Below are 25,617 nucleotides of genomic sequence, written 5' to 3'. Positions count from 1 at the left end.
AGCCAAGCACTGCTTCTGAGCTAGATCCTCAACTCCTTTATTTATTTATTTTTTTTAATTTTGAGACAAGTTTATTAAAATGTCCTCGAAACCTGTCTATAGCTTACAGTATACTTGACTTGCAATTCTCTTGCCTCAGCTACTCAGATGGAATTAGAAACCAGCATCAGCAGGATGAAATGCAGGTGCTTTTGCTGTTACTTTATTTATTTGTGAGAGAAAAAGTGTGTGTGTGTGTGTGAGAGAGAGAGAGAGAGAGGAGGGAGAAAGGTGGGAGGGAGAAAGGAGGGGAGGAGGGAGGGGAGGAGGGAGGGGAGGAGGGGAGGGAGGACTGGTATACCAGGGTTACTAGTTTCAGCATTTGAACTACAGAAGTGTGTGCCATCTTGTGTGCATGTGCAACCTTGTTCATCTGGATTATGTGGATTCTGGGGAGCCAAACCTGGGTCCTTAGGCTTCACAGGAAAGTATCTTCACCATTAAGCCACGTCTCCAGCCCTTTTGATTTGCTGTGAGGTTATTTTTGTGGAGATGGTCTTGGCGTGGCCCAGGCTGCTATTAAATGCTTTATTCCTGAGTACAGAGACTATAAGCTTGCACCACTACATCTACTTCGTCATAATTCATCTTTACTCCTCAGTGCTGAGACTATAAGCTTTCACCACCACATCCAACTCCCCAAAATACCGTCTTTACTCCTGAGTGCTGACACTATAGTCATGTACCACCATACCAAACTCCTCATAATTTCATCTGCAGAAGCAACTTGGATACTTTTTTTTCACATATTATCAGCAAGTACAAACTACATACATAAGCTGATAGCCATACTCAGAGTTCCTTTTCTCTTTTTGTCACCTTAACATAAGTAGGAAGATATGTGCAATGTTTTAACCTAGGTTTTATTTTCCCATTTACTATATTTAAATGTCATTCCATATTAATATGTTTGGGTTTACATGAGTAAGTTTGTGTGTACAACTTTTTAAACAGCTGTGGTTCATATTTCACTGGATAATATTTTTTATTTTATGAAAGAAAGAGAGGGAGAGAAAATATGTGCACATCAGGGCATATAGCCACTGCAAACAAACTCAAGACACATGCACCACTTTGTGCATCTGGCTTATTTGAGCCCTGGGAAATTGAATCTGGGTCCTCAGGCTTTGCAAGCAGGCACCTTAAACACTAAGCCATTTCTCCAGCCCCACATAATAATTTTTATTGTTACTTCTTATACTAATAACTAATGGCAGCAGGGTAAAAAAAGAAGACATGCTAAGCAGTTAAGTGTACACACTTCTTATCAATATTAGCTGTAAAAGTCAATTTAAACCATAGCATTAGGGTCTGGATGTTCCATTTGCACAATAGCATCTAAATGAAGTTTAATTTTATCTATAGAACAGTGATAAGGTGATAGGCCACTGAATTAAAATGTTCACTACATCTGTAACATTTAATGAGCATTCAGCATTTTAAAAACAATCTATTGTACTTAACATATATTTCTTTTACTTTTTTCTCCAGTAACGTGGAAACATGTATCACTTTTACTTCTTTAGCAAACAAATATGAAGCTCGTCTTGATGCAGCACCTTGGAAGGCTGAGGTAGGAGGCTGACTTCTACAAGGAGTCCCAGGCCAGCCTGGGTAGTACAGCAAGGCACTTTTGTTGTTGTTTTAGAGGTTGGGTCTCACTCTAGCCCAGGCTGACCTGGAATTCACTATGTAGTCTCAGGGTGGCCTCAAACCTTCTCCTACCTCTGCCTCCCAAGTGCTGGGATTAAAGGCGTGCACCACCAGCCCAGCCTAGCAAGACTCTTTTTAAAATAACACCAACATGCACACCAAAAAAAAAACAAAACAAAACAAAACAAAACAAAAAAAAACACCAGAGGGTGGTAGTGGTTAATGGTGATTATTTTGTTAAGAAAATCATGCTTCTCTAGAAAAATATTTAAAACATATAAATTTGAAATAGGCTTTAGATCAAATATTACAGCATCATGACATAATTAGTCATCAGAATGTCATTGCACAATATTATGTACATAATAATAGCATTTTGCATTTATGTAGTATAGTATATTCATGCCAAGTGAAAGCTGTATACCAACCAATGGGAAGCCATGATGTTTTAGAAGTGATTGAGGCTTTTTAATATATTAAGCTACCTTAGAAATTGAACTGACAGACTGAGGTAACATGTAGCAAAACCCTGATCAGTAACTCTTCTTCTCCTGTCTATATCACAAGCACTGAGAGCCACACTTGTCTATAAGCCTATGGCTCTCACAGACAAAAATGAATCCAATTAATTAATGTATTATGGATGAGTTGCAGACTTCAAAATCGTTAATTGAGTTTTCTGGTATTTCATCACCTGGTAGTTACAATCGTCATATAGTATTGCTTAGGTATATATTTTTATTAATTTGAAAATAATTTTTACTGAAAGTCTTAGAAAAGGAAATGATTCTTCCTAAAACTTCAAATCATCCAAGAGAATTTTTCAACTTTGAAGTTTGACCAGTAGTTTCTCCTATGCTTTGAAGAAAAATTAAGTTTGGATAGATCAGCCAAATTCTATGACTACAATAAAAAAAAAAAAGAAAAATGGAGGAATGGCTGAGCAGTTAAGGCATCATTTGCCTGCAAAGCCAAAGGACCTCAGTTCAATTCCCCAGGAACCACGTAAGCCAGATGCACAAGGTGGCACATGCATCTGGAGTTCATCTGCAGTGGCTGGAGGCCCTAGTGTGCCCATTTTCTAAACCACCCTGCCCCCCACCGCCTTCTGTTTCTTTCCCTCTCTTGTGCTCTCAAATAAATTAATTAAATTTAAAAAATTAAAAACAATAAAAATATTTTTAAAAATTTGAGTTGGGATTGTGAACAATGATGATTTTCACAAATATTGAATCATAACTACTGAGTTTCACCTCTCTAAAGACAGAATATTCACTTTTCAAGATGTGTCCAAAATCTTAAAGCATTTTTAACATAACATCTCTGAAATATAAATATAAAAAGTAATTTAAAAATTGGGCTGGAGAGATGGCTTAGTGTTAAGGTGCTTGCCAGCAAAGCCAGAAGACCCAGGTTTGATTTCCTAGTACCCTTGTGTATCTGGCTTTACACATGTGTCTGGGGTTCAACTGCAGTGGCTAGAGGCCCTGGCACACATGTGCATGCACATGCTTGCACACACTCTCTCCTCTTAAATAAATAAAATATTTTAGCCTGACATGGTGGCACATGCCTTTAATCCCAGCACTCGGGAGGCAGAGGTAGTAGGATCGCCATGAGTTCAAGTTTTGTGGTTGGGCATGTGCCTGTGAAGCCTAAGGACCCTGGTTCGAGGCTCGATTCCCCAGGACCCACATTAGCCAGATGCACAAGGGGGCGCATGCGTTTGGAGTTCGTTTGCAGTGGCTGGAGGCCCTGGTGCGTCCATTCTCTATATATCTGCCTCTTTCTCTCTCTGTCACTCTCAAATAAATAAATAAATAATGAACAAAAAATATTTAAAAAATAGAAATTTACTGAAACAAACAAAAAACCCCCCAATATTTAAAAGTAAAAAGAAAATAAGCACTGGGTATGGTGGGACACTTCTTTAATCTCAGCACTCATGAGGCAGAGGTAGGAGGATCACAATGAGTTTGAGGCAAGCCTGAGACTACATAGTAAATTCCAGGTTCTTGGGCTACAGTGAGACCCTACCTGTAAAAATCCCCATACTACTACTACTACTGATAATAAAATTAAATAAAATTTAAAAAACAGCCAGTCATAGTGGTACATCCTGTACTCCTAGCACTGAGGAGCTGCAAGCAGGAGAATCAGGAGTTTAAGGCCATCCTTGACTATACAGTGGGTTTGAGGACTGCTCCATCTACAAAAGGCAATACCTTTAGGTATTTAGGGGGGAAAACACATGGAAAATAAATGTAACTATTTATTCTTTCAAAAGATGTTTTGCTAAGAGTGATTTATTTTACTTGTGAAGTTAGTAAAACTTCTCCAGGTCTCTTAGGCACCTGATGTAGCCTTCCTGCTGATCATCAAGATGGCTATTTGCTAAAATACAACTCTAGCAAATGACTTCTACTCACACACACTTCTTTCTGTCCTAGTTAGCAAGACTATATTGCAAGTATGTGGATGAATTACAATGGTTTTACCCATTTGTCAGCTTAGGACCCTTTGGATGTTTTCCCAACTTGAGTGATCATAATTATAAAATCTATAATAGACATCGAGTTTTTATGTGTACATGGGCTTTCACTTTTTTTCAGAAAATACCTAGATGCAGGGTTGTTGAGTCACATAGAAATGAGTATTATAAATCTTACTTCTAAGATCCCTGCCCAGGGTAGGGTTGTGGTGTGGCAGGAACACCCAAAGGCCTGGATTTAACCCTAACATGCCACACTCCAAACTGTTTGCCACAGTACTCACACAACTTGAATTTCCATAAGCAGTGTGTGATAGTATTCAACTTAAAACAACTAGTTTGGAGTGATTAAGGCCATTTCTGAGTCACTGCAAAAATGAACACAACTATGAAACACTATTATATAACCACTGTATCAACTATTATGTAATTATATACTTTTGTTACCTTAAAACACAGTAATTATATTTTTAAAATGTAAAAATCACCCAAGAACAATGTTATAGAAAAGAAGCTACATCTTAGCAGGGTTAGAAACAGAGAAGTTTTTAACTTCTTTTTATATATCATATAAAATATACATTAGATTATATATTAACATTGTGTGTGTTATAAGAGATTACAATAAAGTTCAAAAGACTAAGAAGCCAAATGTGAGAAAAGGTGGGATTCTTTAGATCCACTCATTTATCTTATACTTCATCATGTTCATTAAAAGTTTAAAAAAAAACAGCAAATTTTAAATGCATAGAATTTCAAGTAAAAGGGGAAACTCGTTTCTTTAGGAAGCATTTTTTACAGAAAGGTTTAAGAAGTCACCACATCTTCACCAGCATAAACTCATTTCCCAGCCAAGAAGGCTTGACCACCTACATGTCAAAGATGCTACGGCTGCCTCGGGTGTTCCAGGGCCCTCCGAGAGTGAGGTTTCATCCACCAGTTTAGGCACAGTGCACTGCTCATGACTGGGAAGCCCAGGGTCAAGGGAACCTTCTGCCAAAGAAGTAGAGTCAGAATGAACAGCACTTAGTCATCACAGAGCAAGCAGAGACCAAGAATCAGCCTTCTCAGTACACAATTATCCACACAATAACCACGAACAGGTCAACAGGAACAAAGGGCGAGAAAGAGACCAAGCAAAGTGTGAATAGCATGCTTCTTTTTCTAACACTTCAGAACATTCTAATGCTGCTATGTATTTTAAATTAACATTATTAAATTTCCTCTGTGGAAATGCAATGGTATAGTTTATATTCCTCTCAGAAAAAAATATTACTATTTCTGTAAGTCATATTTTCAATCAGAAACAGAAGTGGAGAGTTTTTTGTTGATTTTTTTTAACTTATTTATTTATTTATTTATTTGAGAGCGACAGACACAGAGAGAAAGACAGATAGAGGGAGAGAGAGAGAGAATGGGCGCGCCAGGCCTTCCAGCCTCTGCAAATGAACTCCAGACACGTGCGCCCCCTTGTGCATCTGGCTAACGTGGGACCTAGGGAACTGAGCCTCGAATCGGGGTCCTTAGGCTTCACAGGCAAGCGCTTAACCGCTAAGCCATCTCTCCAGGCCTTTTTGTTGATTTTTTGAGGTGGGGGTCTCACTCTAGCCCAGGCTGACCTATAACTCACTTTGTGGTCCCAAACAAACATTCTTATATGTCTTAAAATTCAAATTCATAAATGTAAAGATTCTAGTTAAAGTTCAGATGTGTCCAAACTTTCCAGCTTCATTCATATAAGTAACAAAACGCAGGTACTTGTGCTGAGCCATTCCCATACATGTGCTAACCTCTACACGGTGGGACCTCAGTGCCCTCACACTCCAAGCTTTCTTCTACTCACACCAAGGTATTTCTAACTGATGTGTCTCACCCTTAGAAGGAAGCTATTAAATGTCCACCTGATATTCTATATTGAGAAACAGAAAACCCAACTAGTTCTCAAACAGTACTCAAGGCCCAAGCCTAGGACTGAAATTTTATCTCTACCAGTTTTTTTTAGTCTAATGGCTAATCCTTAGGCATGTAGCAATAACAAGGGATTTGTTCCATCAGACAAACTCTGGGCAATGAGAGGAAAGCATCTGTAGTTCTCCTATCTACAGGGCAGTCTGATCAGATTTGTTTCTCAAACAACCCAGCATTCTTTCTTCCCTAACTTCCCTGTGTGGAGTGAAGGTGTCATACCTGAGCCTGGGCTGGGAGAGTGTGTTTCCACAGCACTGTCTGGAGTAGCTCCATCCACTGATGGCGAGCGCAGGGCTGGAAGAAGCAACACAACTCAATAGCAAGTCCCACTTGGAGGGGGAAGCAACTCCTTAGGAACACATTTTTACCTAAGCAATTGGATCTAACCTAGCTAGAAGCTGTGGTACCACCCAGCTTGGAAGGAGAGAGTAGGAATTTAAGCAGCATCTAGTCCTGGCATGGCAGCACCTTTCTGAGTCAATATGCACATGAGGATAGCCTCACTCTAACTGATAAAGACCCTGTACAATGTTGTCATTTTGTGCTGCAGATATAAAAAGCAGCTAGGTGAGAATAATCAGCCTATTCTAAAGGTCCAAGTATTATTATTGAATAAAAGACATACACTATGGCACATCATTTCGACTGTATTAAATCAGAAAACGGATTACTAACAGGAAACATTACATTACCAGTCACATGACCACCATCATCACTTTGTTGAAGTGCTGTTTTGGAGGGTGGGGATGGTGCTCTCCGCTTGGTCCTTTTCAAAGACGCATTTGCTCCTGGTGTGCCACTGCGGGGCAGAGAACCTGTCCTCACCATGCCTGCTTCACAGGAACTCTGGAGAGAAGCAAGCGACCAAACACAATCCCGAATCAAGGCAAAGAACTCTAAAACAGACATATCATGGACTAAGATGGATGACAACAGCATCTTATTCAAAACGTGTTTGTGGAGGCTAGATTGCATGCAGATGGTAGACCATGGGACAGATTATTTAAATAAACACAAAATATGGCCCTTTTTGAGAAAACTGGACTAGGACTGGGGAGAAATGTAAATGATGAACTGCAATGTACAAGACTTTGAAGTAACAGTGAGTGAAAAACTAACTTTCAAAGAAAAATCTGGAGAAACTATCAGACTGCAAAGGGCAGACTAGCTGTATGTCTGTTGCCTTAATTGATATACATCTTTCAGTGGCAAGTTATTAGTGAAAACCATCTCAAAACTCTACTGGTCTGCTCACAGCCAGGCCCTTCAATGTCACTAACCCCAAATATCAAGGTTCACACACCAGAAGGTGACCCTTAGCAGACTTAAGACAATCCTGTCTCAGCAAGTGCTGGTGCCTCCTGGCCAGCCATCACCACCTATGCTCCTCCCATTTACAAGAGAATGTCAGAGTTGTTCCTGGCTTGTGTCTCCAATTTTCCTTTTCCCATTGGAGTCCCTCCAATCAAGTGTTTCCAAACCTTTGATCTTACCAAAGTTTCCCAATGGAAATCACCAAGGACCCTGACCACAAATAAACTGTGGTCACTCTTCAGAACGCGCTGGCCTTCCAGAGCACTAAACACAGCTGACCGAGCTCTATTAGGTTTCGCCATCCCTCAAGGGTACCATACTCCTTACACTCCATAGATCCATATTCTCTAGCTACTCAGTTTTGCTTGCTTCATATATCTTTTTATAATCTTCTGACAAATATCAGTGAGACTCAAGAATCAGTCCCAGGACATATTGAGTGTCCAGGGTCACTCTCTGTGCTTTTTCTTTTAAGTATTATTTAAGTATATGCTGATGAACATCTAACTCATGTCTCCATCCTAACCCCTGATCTTATCTGCACTGTGTTTAATTAAGGCTATTTCCCCATTAGCTTATCTAAAATTCCTTTGCTCTTCTCACCAAAGCCTTTTTCTCGCAGTTTTCACAAAACTCAGCAAAGGATGGTCATCCTTCCGTTGGCCTCATCTCCTTTTCATCATAGCCCATGGAGTCTCCCCATTGGCTCATCCCTTAAGAACATCTAGAACCTAATCTGACTTCTACCATATAGCCTGAGTCATGAGAAACCTTCTAGCCGAACTCAGTTCTACACTGCTTTCCTACTGTCCTTTCTCAACACAACAGCAAAATGAGTCCCATTAAGATGAAGATCAAGGAACTAGGGAGATAGCTCAATGGGAAAGTGCCAATACCAGTAGAATGCCCAGTGTGATGCTCACACCTGTAACCCCAACACTGGAGAGGGGGGCAGTAAAATAATCCTTTGAGATTACAGACCAGCTGGTCTAGCCCCACTGGTGAGTCCTAAGTTGAGTGAGATGCTCTGTCTCAAAAAACAAAGTAGAGATTGACGCATGAGGACACTGGACAATGAATTCTGGTCTTCAGAAGCATGTGAACATATATACATGAACACACAACACAAATGCACATGCAAAAAAGGTTGGACATCACAGTCTGTCACTTTGCTCAAGATCCACTCATGGATGTTTGGTTGTCTAAAAACAAACCTAAGTCCCTCTACTGGACGATTTGGTCCTTTGATCAATCTGTTCATTTCCATCATCAATGTTGGAGGGGCTTAATCGAGCCACTCTGCCTTGGTGGGATCCCCTCCCATGTGACAGGAGATTCCCAAATATACAGGGTTACTTTGCTGTTCTGAGCCCTTAACACTGTCTCTTGTAGCAACTTAGTGTCATATTCCACATTTTCTGTATGGTATTCCTCACACAGCACCTTTTCCATGACCCCCCCACCCCGACCCACAATAGTTCCTAACTGCTTTTAGCATACTACAGAGTTGGCTTTTAGACTTATTCACTACCTGCTCCCAGTAGAACTGATGACTATGAGGGTGCGGACTTCTGCTGCAGTTCCTATTTTCACAGTGCTATATTTCCTGAACAATGTCTAACTCATAGAAGTTTCTTAAGAAGTACACTGAGTGAATGAATTATTTGGGGCCTTTTTTGTAAAGATGCTTTGGTAAATGTGGACTAGGAATATATTTATAGCTTGAACCATTCCAATCTTTTAAATATATACAAAGGAAGAGAGTTAATTTATAAGAAATATTCAGTCTTTATTTCCTACTACTCATCAAAAAGATTTGACAAATTCACTATCCCAGAATTTTCTAATATTTTGCCAGTTGGGGGAAAAGAAAACCTTCCTCAAAGTGGGGACAGGAAGAAAAGGCTTTATTTATTTATCACTGCTGACTGGATGAGGTACTGAAGAAACAGGAGTATCCCAGGAACAGGAGCAGTGAGGTCTGCACTAGCAGGGGATTAGCTCCACAAACCTCACATTGACTATTTCTCTAAGGGCGGGGGGACACAAGATGATCTGGTGATCTCAGTAGTGGTCAGAACTTCTGCCAACCCTTACCAAAACATTACTCCTTCCAGAACTCTTCAGCTGTCTCCATAATCCACCAAGAAAAGAGCTAAAACTTACACCCAAACCCAGGTTTTGTTCTGATTAAATATTGCATGCTGCCCTCCTGGGGCAGGTATGGGGTACATTCTCAAAGGACCCGTGCAAGAATTCAAAAGAGGGACCCATGCAACCAGCAGCTGAGAGAAATGCATGGAGGACTGCAGCACTTTAAGCCTCTAAAGACCATTTTAAGTAGGACATAAAATTGTGCAAAAATCTTTCTACAATTTCTCTGTGTAATGAAACTATTTACTTGACATCTTACAAAAGTAGCAAATTCCTTTCCTCACAGAGGCAGAGGGTGGGAGAATTGGCAGGCAAGGTTGCCCATGCAGGCCAGGAGGCAGGGAGCCTACAGCCGGCAACAACGTTTGTGTGCTCTGAAGACGTGTGGTCATCAACACATGTGCTTTCCCAACAGTCATCCTAGAAGATGACTATGAGAAACTACTAGAACACAACTGCATAGCACAGACATACAGACACCTGCAGAGTGAGGCATTTTTCAGGCCTGTAACTGTGGTTTTTGAAAGTACTTGATGGCCTCAAGGGTGTCATATGATGTTTTGGAAGGGAAAGTGAAATACTGGCCAAAAAAGCAGATGAACAGAACTATTGCTGAACATCCTACTTAATTTGATGTTGATAAGCATAATAAAATATACAGCAAAAATCTCCATAACGTTACAGATCATTAAGGAGAAGTTCAAACATTCTAAAAGAACACTGCACTTCATATAAAATATTTATCTGAAATTCAACAGCATTAGGTTTCGTTTCCTGATGGATTTACTTCTCTTGATAAAACTTTCTTTACAGCCCTGCTTCTCCTTGCAGCCTGGGTCATTACAGAGAACGGACTAAAGTTATCCATACGTAGGAAATAATGCCAACAATTAATTTTCCCCCGAGTCCCACCTTTCTTTTTTGACTGGTTGCTTTCACAAAGTGTATAATAAAAACACTCTCATGTTTAGGCCATATTCACTGTCATGAAGGCCTGTTCTATTACTGATAATAGCAGTAATGACATGGATAGGATATGTCTAGGAATTACCACCTTTAAATTTGGGGCAGAGTATAATAAAGCAGATAAGAAAGAAATTTTAAAGAGAGGAATTTTTATACATGGACTCATGTATTTATGTGAATGGATCCATAACTCAAAGACAGGTTAGTCACAGACACATATATTTCATTTATCAGCTGAAAGGTCTTAAAACAAGCTAGTATTTTTGTACAAGATATTTATACTCCTGTGGATAAGGAATTTAAAACATGTCAAAATAAGATAGACTGTAGTTGTGTAAGTGGTAGACATTTTTTTTCAGTAGCATTTATGAAGACATTTGGGGGAAGATATGTGAAAAGGGCAAAGTCCTGAATATCTCTAAAAGCATGTTTCATAGCTTTCTCCTCTAAGACCCACCCACTTAACCTGGTGACATGCATACTCATTTCTCGAGCTAGATGACTTAAAGATGCTCAGAAAGTGACATGGGAAGAGGACATGAGGGATACCCACATGACCAGTCCACCAGATTCCATAATGTAATTAATGATGAAAACTTATTACATTTGGGGACAGGGAGATACCAGTGTAGATAAACCATTCATAGCTCAAGCTAGAGTAACCAAGCTTAAGCCACAGACCACATCTAAGAAGTCTGAAGCCATGGTGAGTTTCTATGTAATCCCAGCACACTGACACTGATGGAAAAATGGGAAGTAGAAATAGAATCTGCTGGAAGCCCATAACAAGCACAGCAAAGAAGAGCAAAGCAACAATTGAGAGTGATAAATTCTGCCTCAAATGAGGCAGACGAAGAACTGACCCAAAAATTATTCCTTGCCTTTCATACACATGCCCTGGCATATATGCACCCACCCTCCCCTGCCCCCCCCCCACATACACATATGCATGCACACAAATTGCAAAAATAAAATAATTTTTAAAAGCTGGGGTATAGGAATGTGCTTAGTTGGTAGAGTGTTTCTCTGTCATGTACAAAGTCTTGGATTTGATTCCCAGCACTGCATAAACTGGGTACAGACTTACGTTTCTATAATCCAAACCCTTGAAAGGGAGGTGAAGGCTGGAAGAACATAAGTTCAAGGGCATCCTCCATTACATAGTTCAAGGCCAGCCTGAGCTATATGAGACCCTACCTCAAAATAAACACATTAAATTTAGTGATCAAATGTGAAGGTAATAATTGGTATAAAACAGTCCAAAGGGAGGAGTTTTGCATAACTATGACTGTGTCCTTAAATGAATGACAATAAATTCTTGACAGGAATGTACATTTTGTTTTGAAATGAGTGATGTTAATTTTGGCTTTAAGAAAACCGCTTCATATTTTTGTTACCCTAAAAGACAGAGTGGACAAAGGTTGTTTGTTTACAATAAGAGATTCTTAGGGGGCTGGAGAGATGGCTTAGTGGTTATGGAGCTTGCCTGAAAGTCAAAGTACCCAGCTTCAATTCCCCAGGACCCAAGTAAGCCAGATGTAGAAGGTGGCATAACATCTGGGGTTCATTTGCAGAGGCTGAAGGCCCTGACACACCCATTATCTCCCTCTCCCTCCCAAATAAATAAATAAATAAATACATATTTAAAAAAAGATTCTTAAGAAACAACTACAGGGCTGGAGAGATGGCTTAGCGGTTAAGCGCTTGCCTGTGAAGCCTAAGGACCCCGGTTCGAGGCTCGGTTCCCCAGGTCCCACGTTAGCACAAGGGGGCGCACGCGTCTGGAGTTCGTTTGCAGAGGCTGGAAGCCCTGGCGCGCCCATTCTCTCTCTCCCTCTCTCTGTCTTTCTCTCTGTGTCTGTCGCTCATAAATTAAAAAAAAATTAAAAAAAAAAAAACAACTACAATCAGGTAAGATACACTCAGAAATACGTAAGCTAGTAAAAGTCACATATGTAGTTTATGAAAGTCATTTATAAGAAGATATGAAGAAACCCCTGGACCTTGAGGAAGAGGTGTTTGTTAGTTACTGAACATATCTTTCTCTTAGAGGAAGTATATAGAAAACGAAGGGGCATTTAAGTTAGAAGACTTCAGTACTTCTTGGCTAGACTGTAGCCAAGAAAACTGATATATATGTAGAGTATGTAACATGAAAATTTGGAGAGGGTCCAAACCCAAGAATACCTAAAGCTAGAAAGCAGACTTACTAGACTATACAGTTATTCTTTACACATATTATGAGCTTCCAAATGTATCAGTTAGTTCACTTGGCACTTTTAAGTGTGAGCTTGACTGACTAGAGAGAGGGTCACAGGGTGCTGACTGGTTGGAAGATGGCATACCACAATGGTGACTAATGCATGGGGGCTTTGGAGTCAGCATCAGGGGCCGATCCAGGAAACATGCATTCTTGTGTCATGAGCTTCAGCCTCCTCAACTGTGAAAATAACCATTTCTATGTCAAAAAGGGACCAGGCCATTTAAATGGTATTATGTTTGTAAATTGTAATAGTGCCTAGCACACAATACATGCTACAAACATAGTAACTGGCACTACTTCATGACCTTTGTCTATTTTTAGGCTTGTGAAAGTAGTCTGTAAATAAGAAAATAAATTACTGAGGTAAGAGTGAAAAGTGTGGATATAAAGTAAGAGGGCTGGATAGAAGACTCAGAAGCCAAATATGCTTGCTTGTAAAGCCTACTGGCCTGGGTTCAATTCCCCAGTATCCACATAGAGCCAGATGCACAAAGTAATGCATACATCTGTAGTTCATTTGCAGTGGGAAGAGGTTCTGGTGTGGCCATTCTCTTAAATAAGTAAATATTAGGAAGGAAGGAAGGAAGGAAGGAAGGAAGGAAGGAAGGAAGGAAGGAAGGAAGGAAGGAAGGAAGGAAGGAAGGAAGGAAGGAAGGAAGGAAAGAAGGAAGGAAGGAAAGAAGGATGGAAGGAAGGAAGGAAGGAAGGAAGGAAGGAAGGAAGGAAGGAAGGAAGGAAGGAAGGGAAGGAAGGAAAGGGAAGGGAAGGGAAGGGAAGGGAAGGGAAGGGAAGGGAAGGGAAGGGAAGGGAAGGGAAGGGAAGGGAAGGGAAGGAAGGAAGGAAGGAAGGAAGGAAGGAAGGAAGGAAGGAAGGAAGGAAGGGGGAGAGAAAGAAACAAAGAAGGAAGAAAGAGAAGAAGGTAGGTACTTAAGGCTGTCTTCTTTCTATGGTGCCAGTGGGAGGCATAATAGAATGGATATTCCTTATAGTCAACCTTAAACCCAGCAGGGCTCAATGTTCTGAACTCTGATTAGTTTACTGAGTAAGCTAAGTGCACTGTGTCTAAAACCCCCCACATTTTAGTTACTTCATCATGCCATAAAGGACTTTACTAAAAGTTAAATATTTAACACTCATTTGTTAAATATTGGTGCTGACCACAGGGATGTATTTTAGCATGTAAATTTAAAGTATTTTGCCCGCATTTTTCTAAGGAGAACAAATGGGCTGCTGGAAGTTTCAACTTTGACATCAGGATACATTCCTTTTGGTCAAATTATGACTTTTTTTAAGGAGTGAGATTAAATTATTTTGCAGTCTATAGGGCATGCAAAATGAGAAAACAGATTTTTACCTACTAGAAGAAACTGCCTTGGTTAATCATTAGAGCTATTCAATTATTGACTTTAGTTAAAGCTGCTGATAAGCTGACTGCACCCGTAGCAGGAGCCCACACCAAATTTTATGGCCCGTGAAAAGGGAAATACTCCAGGGAAAATCAGAGCAGGGTAACAAAAGTGGCAAGGTCAGGTTGAAATCCATGGCAGAAAGCTAATCCCCCAGCATGAGGTCAGAATCCGCTCTTTAAATGGGATTACATCTGGCAGAAGACAGAGCTCAAGTCCTCAGCAGACATGCTGAGGCAGGGTGGCACTGGTTAGCTAGAACTCACTTCTTGATCACAGTTGAATTAGCAGATGCAAGTCAGTGAAATCAATACTGGGTAAGAGTGTTAAATGAACTAACACATATACAAACAAACACACACACAAATTAAAAGACACAAAGAGAGTAGCCCAATTTTAACGGTATTGCTAAATGTTCCATTAGGAGCTTTTGGGTAATATCTGCTTTTAGTATGATTTTCACATGTGAGTAGGGGTGGAATTAGTGGAGAGGTTCTAAGGAATCATTTAAAGTCATCTTAAATGTTTTGATCACTTAAAGGATAAACTCATATATCCCCAACATGAACTTTCCCAACTAATACTAAGAAATCATATAAAATGTCTTATGACTGACATGAGGTTTACCTAATTTTACCATACATACCAATGACAGAGTTTCCTTTATAACTGAGCAAAGTTTTAGCTCTTTTAATTCTTTTTTAAAAAATTTTTTTTTGTTTATTTTTATTTATTTATTTGAGAGTGACAGAGAGGAGGAGGAGGAGAGAGAGAAAGAGTGAGAGAGAATGGGCACTCCAGGGCTTCCAGCCACTGCAAACGAACTCCAGACGCGTGTGCCCCCTTGTGCATCTGGCTAACGTGGGTCCTGGGGAGTCGAGCCTCGAACTAGGGTCCTTAGGCTTCACAGGCAAGCGCTTAACTGCTAAGCCATCTCTCCAGCCCTCTTAATTCTTTTCTTTTTTTTTTTTTTTCCTTTGTAGGTTTATTTTGGATAAAATTGTTGAAGACAAGCTACAATGATACAGTGTACAAAAAGTCTAGAGAATAATTTAAGAGAGTATTTTAAGTACTCAGTTCTGATATACTCATACAAGTGCTTGCTCTCAAATCTGCAGGACAGCAGCCCTCTTAATTCTTAATGAAAGATTTTTAAAATCAGTTTACAACTTAGCCAACAAATCAATTTTCTTGAACACCATTACTTTCAGACAATTAAAATGCCATATCAATGTAACACAGAAGCACAAGCCATTGAATTTGCAAAGTAGCAAGCTATGCAGCCCAGTCTTTTTTCTAACAATGAAGTAAGAATTTATGATTTTCTCATAAAGTCAATATGGTCTTATATGTAATACAAATAATGCATAAATTGAAGAAAATGACTATAAATCCCCAGAAATATAGTTCACTTCATATAGATTTTGGTATGTATCCTTGCATGTGCATCCTTTATTCTTGTATACATGTATGAGCATGGATTTTGGCTTATATGGGATAAAAGTAGAAATGTCACTTGTTTTCCCTGTTATTAAAGTTTTTAAAAAATAAATTTCTGTCTTGTGGTGGGGCAGACAGGTCTATTCCAATGTCCAGAATTTCTGGTCTACGCTCATTCTTTCCTTGGGTGGCACTTTATTCCCAGTCCTGAACTGCTAGGATTTATATATTCTATTTTTTATTCTTTATTCTAACCTGCATTAAGATTCCTCACTGCAGCAATGATAGTCTTAGATTGTCTAGCTCTATTCAGATTATGAAAGATCATCTCATATCAAAGTGGAATGGCAGAGGGGTTTAAAGTGACCTATCAGGTACCAGAAAACTGTGATGAGGCGAAGGAGACATGGCATAGGAGAATCAGGGCCTGGAGCTCTTTAACCCACACTATGTGGTAAGTCATCTCTTCTGTCAGGTCTAACACTGTTCCTACCAACCTGCTGAAATAAATACTAGAAGCCAATCAGATTAGATCCAGATTCACTTACAGACATTCAAAATTATATCACCATGAATAATTTGTGCCTTTTGGTTAATAAAGAAAATTAAGGTCTTCTAGGGAATTCCAAGTAGCTAAATTGGACATGGGTTGTCTATGAAAACTATCTAGTTTAAGGCTGGAGCTATTGCTCAATGGTTAAGGCACTTGCCTGTGAAGCCTAAGGATCCATGTTAACTCCCAGAACCCATGTGATCTAGATGCACAAGATGACACATGCACTATGTTGCACATGCGCACAAGCAATCTGGGCGTGGTGGTGGTGCACGCCTTTAATCCCAGCACTTGGGAGGCAGAGGTAAGAGGATTGCTGTGAGTTTGAGGCCACCCTGAGACTACAGTGGATTCTAGATCAGCCTGGGCTAGATATAGATATACATACATACATGTGTGGACATATGTGTGTATATATATATATATATATATATATATATATATATATATATATATATATACACACACACATATGTGTGTATATATATATATACATATACATACATACACACACACACACATATCAAGCAGCAATCCCTTATTTTTCAACATTGTTTAAGCCCAAAATGAGGGCTGAGCTCAGCCGGCCATTTTAGACAAAAAGACAGGATGCACCATGGTTCCCTGCTTCTGCAGACAGCTTAGGAGAACACAGAAACAGACTAATGGAGTTTAGAACCTATGTCAGAAGGAAGAAAGAAATGAATAACCTGGAGGCAGTTCCATTCACCCCAGAAAGGAGCCAAAGAAGCAGAAACAGCTCAGTACACACACCCTCCTCAAGGGCCCATAGCTATGGATCCAGGAAAAAGGCTTCGTCCTCTGTCCTGGCCTTCACAGTTGCACGCTGCCTCCCAGGCTAAAACAAGCCTCGTTGTGCAGCATGGCACACCCAGCCCTGCACCACAGGGGGAGAGGCCAGGTAAACCTCCTGGTAGAGGAAGCCTCCCAAGTCTGCTGAGCTACAGAGCTGCTGTGAACTCCCTGGGCAATCTGAGAGAAGTACAGCTTGTGCTTACTGAAAGACAAGGAAGAGGAGCATATTCTTTCCACGAATGACCTACTGTTTTATGAGTAATAATATTCCTTGAAGTTTAAAACTTCATAAAGAGCTTAATCTTTTACTTTGGTTTGGAAGTAAATCTGTCATAAACCTAAAAAGTACTGACACAGAAGACTTGTGAAGACTGACTAACATTCTTAGAATTTCGCCTTGCATAGTATTAGTAAATGTACAATATTTATCTCTGCTTTTGCTTGAGTGACTATGACCCTGAAGTGAATTAGAATGGTAAAATACACATTCTACTAAAATAAGCCAAGGAGCCGGGCGTGGTGGCGCACGCCTTTAATCCCAGCACTTGGGAAGCAGAGGTAGGAGGATTGCCATGAGTTCAAGGTCACCCTGAGATGACAGAGTTAATTCCAGGTCAGCCTGGACCAGTGTGAGACCCTACCTCAAAAAACAAATAAAATAAAATAAAATAAAATAAAATAAAATAAAATAAAATAAAATAAAATAAGCCAAGAACTAGTTGGAAAGAAGGGTTTCAGGGGAGTGGGGTTAGAAGAGGGGCAACAAAGGAGGATGGTTACAAGGGACTATAATCTTGGTATGTATGTACGTATGGAGGTTGTAAAATTAAAAAAAATTAAATAAAAAATGTGTGTCAGGTGTGGTTGTGTACACCTTTAACACCAGCACTCAGGGGGCAGAGGTTGAAGGACTGATGTAAGTACAAGGCCAGCCTGGGACTACATAGTAAATTAGCTAGAGTAAGAACCCACCTCAAAAAAAAAGTGTTATATTTTCAGAGGACTAAACACCATACTTTACTGGTATATTTCTCAACGGAATGGAACTTCTTATATTTTTGGACATTCAGACAGCTGTATTCCATATATCAAGCTGCAATTGCCATGGCAACCACTGTTCTTACACGATTGTAGCATGGTGGTCCACTTTCAATATAATAAACAGAGGACGAGAGTGGAGAAACAAAATGCTATGTGATTACCTGGATTAAAAAGAAAAAGAGAAATATTCCTTAAAAACTACAAATATAAAATCTATTACAAAAAATCTTATTTGTTCCGTGTAAAATAAAATCTCACTGAGTTAACTAAGAATAGATATTTACTTCTTGCCTCATAAATATATGAGAATATGTCATCTACTTATAAACCACAGTATGTAGGAAAAAGATAAAATTGGGTACAAAAAGAATGTGAATCATTCCTAAAAACTTTGGTCACTCATTAAAAAACTAATACTCTGAGTATTAAATTTCACTTGCATAATACTAGATGGCAAAAAGTTGCAGTTTCTCAATCTTTGAATGTTTGCCTGTCAGAGAATGCAAAAGGAGACCGAATGAAATTTCTAATTGAAATATCCCTTACTGTGTTTCCAGCCACAATCTGGTATTCAAAGGAAGACAGCCAAATGCCATACAGGAGTCAGGGGGAAAAGTAGCACACTGCTGTACATACGAGATTATCATCAGCAAAGCCACACCGAACATGCCAGAGCAAAATTCTCCAGAGCATCTGTGGATGGTGGGGGTCAAGATTTCCCACAGAGTCCTCTCTGCTCTTTGGACTTGACTTCAAACATTAAGTTTATGAGCCAACCTCCCCAAAACTAGGACATCCCCTTGCCACGTGTAAAAAGAAGAGGCACAAAAACTAGATGCCTGAGCTTCATTTTGATCCCAAAATTTAACACTTTTAATGTAATTCAATGTCATTAATTTCCTGATTTCTTATTTCACAAGTGTCAATCTAATTGTATGCAACTCTATTCCTTTTGCATAGGGATGCGTGTGACAGTGTTTGTAGAGATGACTGCATGGTGGACGACTGCAGATCTGGTGCACGAATGGCATTTCAAAGTCCACACTTCACTGGGAAGAAGCTTATTTCACAAAATGCTCTACAAGTTCCTGGAAAACTGCTAGAAAATTCCCAACTGAAATATGTTCTGTTTGAAATAGACATTTTCATAGAGGATATTATATTGGCCTATAAAGTGGAAATAACATGAATTCTAAAATCAGGTGAAAGAAAAAGTTAGGCACATGGACAGATACTACAGCACTGACTGAAAACCATCTTCAGTAAAATCTATTATTTAGATGGAAAAAAATGTAAGATGCAGAAACATTCCAAGAAAGGTTAGGATAAGTTATTTTACTAGCTTGGATCCATAAGAAATCTTCTTTGGAAACTACACAATCAGCTGTCAAAATCAGCTCAAAAGTCAATAGCCAATTATCTGAATAATTTCAGTATGAGCTCCAAAATCACTACCCAAGTATCACAATTTGCCAATATTGAGAAATGTGCTAGAAGAATTAGCCAAATTACTACATTTGGATAGCCAAAATCCAGCAGAGATGTGGTCAACAATTTTTTCTAAAATGCAGATAAATTTACTCATGTATAAGCCTGGACTCAGGCAAATGAAGTTAAATGCTCAAAATGAACAAAATTGGTAATAATAAATCATTTTTTTAGGCATATCTGGTATTCATTTTTCTAGCTCTGTTTTCCATAACGTTATTCAAACAAATAAGCATTTTCGAATATAATGTAACTATTTGCAGTATCTTGTTTCTGATTTTTTATAAGGAATTTTGAGGTGAAAGAATGGAAAAGTTACTATGTTGTAGTTCTGTTATACTGCGCCCCCGTGTGGTTTAATTTGCATCACAGACAAGAAAAAAAGTATAAATGCATACCCATGTGAACACAGAACAGAATTCTTGCACTTTTTTTCCTTCAGTCTGTTTTTCCCAAAAGACTATTACTTTCAATGACCAAGCACAATGATTTGTTAAAATTTCAACTTCAAAGCTAAATTGTTAAAACAGATACAGAAATTTATAATGACAATTCCTGGTTTTAAAGTTTAAAAAAAGGAGTAAAATTCATTCATAAATATATTTTCCTGAATTTCATAAATATCTCATGTAAACAATATCAGTTTAAAGGTTAATTATACTTATATCTGTTGTATGTTAGGATGCTATCCTTAAGTTTTCAATATGGTCAAAATTCTAGTTTTCCTGTAAATGTTTTAGAAAAGCACTGCTATGAATCACATGGCCCAATTACTACAAAAGTAAATGTACAGGGTCTTTGCATCTAAGTTCATCAGGGAAACAGGCCAGTAGTAGTTATCCAGTTTCTAAAAATTCACCAAATATACAAATGAGATATTGAAACTTCGTGATATAAGTGTGACAGACATTCTTGCTTTATATGCTATTTGTGGCTATGTGAAAGTTCTAGTTAGTGTTCACATATCAATTCTCTTGACCAACTACTGTGTTATGGATTTTTTTGGAGAGTTCTGTCACTGTGACTGGGTATGAAAAAAAAAGAAAATCAAACAATGTTATAAGCTTTAAACAATAATTTAACCCTAATATTTAAGAGTATCAGGCAAGGAAGTCATATTATATTCATCATTTCAATATTATATAATATTGCATAATGTTATGGAACGTTTAAGAAGTGGTAGTCTGTTGTGTGCTAATAAGGATTTCCAAAGCACTCATTCAGTATCAAAAGCTGAGGTATTGCCTTGCACTTGAAGCACATGGCCTCCTGCTAGTACTGGCTTGGATTTGCCTGGTTATCCTGGAGGGATATACAAGAATCTGTTAGTAGGTTGCCTCCATGCTGAAGAATTTGGTTGGAGCAGGACAGGGAAGGATAATTTTCACTGTGTTCCTTTCATCTTCAGAATTACACAGGACATGAATATGGTGCTTATACACACACAAATTAAACTGTTAAAAAGGTCAAGAAAGAGATAAGTCCAGAGAAAGTAGAGATTCTTCTATGGTGGAACCTTTAGAAAACTCTTTTTTTTTTTTTTTTTGGTTTTTCAAGGTAGGGTCTTACTCTGGTCCAGGCTGAGCTGGAATTAACTCTGTAGTCTCAGCGTGGCCTTGAACTCACGGGCGATCCTCCTACCTCTGCCTCCCGAGTGCTGGGATTAAAGGCGTGCGCCACCACGCCCAGCTTAGAAAACTCTTTATAGAGCAGGTAAGTGAATGGGAATCAATAGAATGGGAAGAATGGATGGGTGGAAAGATTGCACAAGAGCAACAATGTGCTTGCAATTGACCAAGAATTAAAGCTTAAAAAAAAATAGTAAATTCACGGTCAGCCTCAGCTAGAGCGAAACCCTACCTAAAAGCAAACAAACAAAGAAAGAGACTTAGCAAATCCTAGCTGACCCCAGTTGATGAACTGGGAATGGTCATTAAGAAATATAAATGTGGCAGCTAGCCACATACGCAGCACCTTGAAGAAAGTCAAGCACTGTTACTCTGACTCTTGGCTCTGGATTTTTCTAGAACTGACTTCAGCAAAGAGGATAAAAGACATTATGATGGAAAAAAATGAAGGACTGCTCCTCACTTAGATGTGAAAATATAAAACAAGTTCAAAAACTGACTTGAGTTTTTGAGTATGGGAGGAAAGAAAGGAGAGGCACATTAGCTACGAGATTGCTGACTTTCCTATCCTGATGGCAGTAGGGATCCATGAGTTCAAACGCAATGGGAAGAATACTGGGGTTGGAATTACAAAATTGATGCTTCACTTCCTAGTGAAGATATAACAAAGCATCATGGCTGAGTGGCTTAAAACAAAACGTTACTCTTCTTGGGCCTGGAGAGATGGCTCAACACTTAAAGGTGCTTACTTGGAAAGCCTGATGATGGCTAATGTTCAAATCCCTAGTACCTATGTAAAGCCAGGGGCATAAAATGGTTCATGCATCTAGAGTTGGTTTGCAGAAGCAAGAGGCCCTGGGCCACCCATTGTCATCTGTCTCTGTCTCTCTCTCCCTATCTTTCTGCTTGTATACAAAGAAATAAAATATTTTTAAACGTGTTCTTCCATGGTTCTGAAGGTCAGAAGTCTGAAATCAAAGTGCTCACACTCTCTCAAAAGGCCTTGCTGGCTCATGTTTCTGGTGCTCCTGGAGTTCTTGAGTACAAAGAAGAACACCAAGTCCAACCTTGGCCTTCATATGACCCTTCTCCCCTCCCCCCGTCTCCATGCCAGAGAGCCTCCTCATTTATAAGGATTACAACCATTGGTTTTAAAACCAAGCTGATTTCACCTCCAAAATTATATCTGCAGATCCATTTCTAAATAAGGTCCTATTTATAAGCAGTCAGGCTTAGGACCTGGATATAACTCTCAGGGGGCCATGATTCTCTTAATTTTACTTGCAGTATACCCATGAATTTAACAACAACAAAAATATATGCCTTCGCTTAAGACTACAGAATGTAGAAAATGGATAAAGGAAGTGGAATCATGGGACCTCAGCACTCAGAAAGCACAGGTAGGAGGACTGCTGTGAGTTTGAGCCCACTCTGGAACTACACAGTGAATTTCAGGTCTGCTTAGGCTAGACTGAGACCCTAACTCATGAAAAATAAAAAAATACAAAACTCAAAATTAGAAAGGTGGTAAGGTGTAAGAAGAGTACCATGACCAAGGAAGAAAGGAAAATGCAGTCCAAATCTGGCCAACAGTTTAAGGGAATAAAGCCTAGGAAGGAATGACTTCATGTGTGTGCATGCACACACAGACAAATACAGCCCAGCTTTATCAATAGAGTTTTGGTAATAGAAAAATCTTCAGATTCTCTAGAGAAAAACAAATATTTCTGGCTTCTGCTGAACAACACATCAAAGAACCAGCCAGATGTCCAGATCAAAGAAAACAATAATTAGAAAATTGCATAAAGATGTATGATTTGCCAAAGGCAATATACAAGAAAAATTACTTAACACAAGGGCATCCACTGGTCACAGAGCCCAGGGTGAGAATCAGAAGCAAGAGCTTTCAGTGAGGCCACTGGGGCATAGCCCAGATTTAAAAGGCACCTAGGAGAAAGACAACTTAGATGGCTTGGGCATCCAAATGAAATTTAGTGGAATAGGTTTAGTAAAGACAAGCAGAATACAGATGTGTGAGCACAAGCTCCCATTAGTTTTATGTATAGAAAACATATTGTGGCAGCTAATAGCATAATACTTTACATTCTTTAAAAGGTAGTTTTATGGTAAACTGAAATGTAAAACAATACTAAAAGTGCTATTTTTTCCTGTGAGGAAGTTTACAGGGGCTAACAAACACACAGTGAAGCCTTTGGGATGAGACTTGGGCCTCCCTATTCTTGCTTAGTTTCAGTCTCCTTTTGCTATAGTTTCACATTCTGGAATCCTCAAACAAGTTCTTTCCAAGACTGATGCACTGCCACACAGATTTTAGAACTGAACTCAAGAGTAACCTTTCCTGTGAAGCTTCACCTACCTACAGAGGAGGTATCCAGAAGATTTTGTCAGGAAAGCATTATATCATTGGAAAAAAAATAATTACCTCGGTGATTTATGAGTTTTATACCACAAACATTAAATTAGACAAGTTATCTTAATAGACTTAAGAAGACAGTTTAACAGATGACTTTCTAAGTAATGACTAAGGTTAATCATTTTAAAAATCCATTTCTATCTGAACTGCTGCTTTCTAAAGTGGGGTATGATTAGCTTAGGATTATAACACATGGCATGCATACTGTAGTTTCCCAGCTACACAGAACTATGGTCAATTTTGTTTTGTTTAAGTTAAGAAAGCACACCAATGCATAGTGGAGGCTTGTGGAGAGTTCATTTACTTGAGCACTTAATTTGCTAAGTCTCCAAGGGGAAATAAAACCCTTTAATGAATACAAGAAAACCACTCAGTGACTCAAATATCTCAAATTTTCCCTCAGTTTCATATAATCACTTTGGCTGATTACAAGTAACAAAATATATGGTCCCATGTTCATACACATTTACTTAAAAAACTCAGTTATATTCCAACACATGAATGATGCAAGAATGGACAGATTTTTTAAAATGAATGGATCTCCATAAAAATGCATGCTCAGAAAATTTGGTTAAAGTAATCTAGAAAACTGATCAAAGGGTAAACCTAGACCCCTTCTTTGCATACAAGAGAATATAAATATGACTGCTCTATATTCTATTACAACACTCATAAGAAGCATCCAAACAACATCAATATGTCAGCTAGATGTCAGGACCTCCTCTGGAGAGTCTCAGATATAATACCAGGTACCAACAGTTAGAAACCCAAGAATTTAACACAAAGGCCTCTGTTGCTAGTCACTTTTTTCATATCCACTTTTAACACATGTGACAATAATCTGAATCTAGGAATGGGCTTTAATCACCCAAGACTAGGTTTACAGAGCATGTGTGTGCTCGAAAATGAATGCCACTTAAAAATGGCATTGAAGCTGGGTGTGGTGACACAGGCCTTCAATCCCAGCACTCAGGGAACAGAAGTAGAGGATCACTGAGTTCAAGGCCAGCCTGAGAATACATAGTAAATTCTAGGTCAGTCTGGGTGACAGCGAGACCCTATCTCAACAACAACAAAAACAACAAAGCATAAAAATGGCATTTATTCTTAATTAGCTGGAAGAAGCTCCTATAATCTATCTTTTCAGTATCCACCTGACGAGATCAGTGGCTAGTTATTCACTGATTGCCTAACAATAACTAACAGGAGGCAAGCCAATGTACCTTATACGAGTCGTCCATGCTGGAAGATTTGCGCAGGCTGGATGGCGGTTTCTCAGGGTTGGGCGCGGGCATGGGTGGCAGCGGGGCTCGCCGCTTCTTGGGCACATCTGAGGGCAGCGTGTTGGACACATAGGGTTTGGAAATGGTGTTGGACCTCGTAAAAGATGGGGGGCGGTGCTTGTTAATTAGAGGGGTTGCAGGAGCGCTGGCAGTCTAATGAAGAATGAAAAGGCAGTACCCATCGATGATTGCAAGATAAAAATCACATAATAAAATTTATTAATTGTTAAAAATGCTACAGCAGAAAATACTTACTTGTTCCCTTTTTTTCTTACTGCGTTGAAAAAAGCTAAAAAAACCTTTATTTTCTTTCTCCTTCATAATGTCAAGATTTGGGGACATTTGGCAGGACTCTGAAAGAGATGAAAATCCTCTCACTTGTGTGCGTGTATACTTAGTTCTTATCTCCCCTTTCAAAGCTTAACTGGTAACGAGTATTACTAATCACTGTCTGCTCTGAACCATGTACCTTCCGCATCTCTCTCAGCAATGAGCAAGTACTGCTCCCACGTCTCATGAGGAAACGGAAGCTTTCAGACTCAGTAAGGCACCAAGCGAGGGCCAATCATCACAGCCAGTGCTAAGTGCAACTTCTCCAGCACTATCTAGTTGCCAAAAGAGAATAGGTACATCAAATTAACTGACCCACCAAGTTTCTCCCTCACAGCCTACTTGTTTGT

General features: G+C 39.2%; 1 protein-coding gene across 5 annotated transcripts in view; it reads right to left on the bottom strand.

The window, feature by feature from the left end:
* The window catches only part of Cobll1 (cordon-bleu WH2 repeat protein like 1), a 176,333-nt gene that overhangs the window by 19,127 nt on the left and 131,589 nt on the right, over nucleotides 1–25,617 (bottom strand). For 4 of the 5 annotated variants that reach the window (XM_045147262.1, XM_045147258.1, XM_045147260.1 and 1 more), the window contains 5 exons: nucleotides 25,193–25,290; nucleotides 24,878–25,090; nucleotides 6,844–6,997; nucleotides 6,371–6,445; nucleotides 5,057–5,176 (listed from right to left, as the gene is read on the bottom strand). In XM_045147262.1, the coding sequence (XP_045003197.1) occupies nucleotides 5,057–5,176; nucleotides 6,371–6,445; nucleotides 6,844–6,997; nucleotides 24,878–25,090; nucleotides 25,193–25,290 (660 nt within the window). The remainder of the gene's footprint in view (nucleotides 1–5,056; nucleotides 5,177–6,370; nucleotides 6,446–6,843; nucleotides 6,998–24,877; nucleotides 25,091–25,192; nucleotides 25,291–25,617) is intronic. The other variant, XM_045147259.1, reaches the window with a different exon arrangement.

Source organism: Jaculus jaculus, chromosome 4 (genome assembly GCF_020740685.1).
Source record: "Jaculus jaculus isolate mJacJac1 chromosome 4, mJacJac1.mat.Y.cur, whole genome shotgun sequence".
NCBI lineage: Eukaryota > Metazoa > Chordata > Mammalia > Rodentia > Dipodidae > Jaculus > Jaculus jaculus.
Note: the sequence above shows the minus strand (reverse complement) of the source record. Positions and strands in the feature narration are given on the sequence as shown.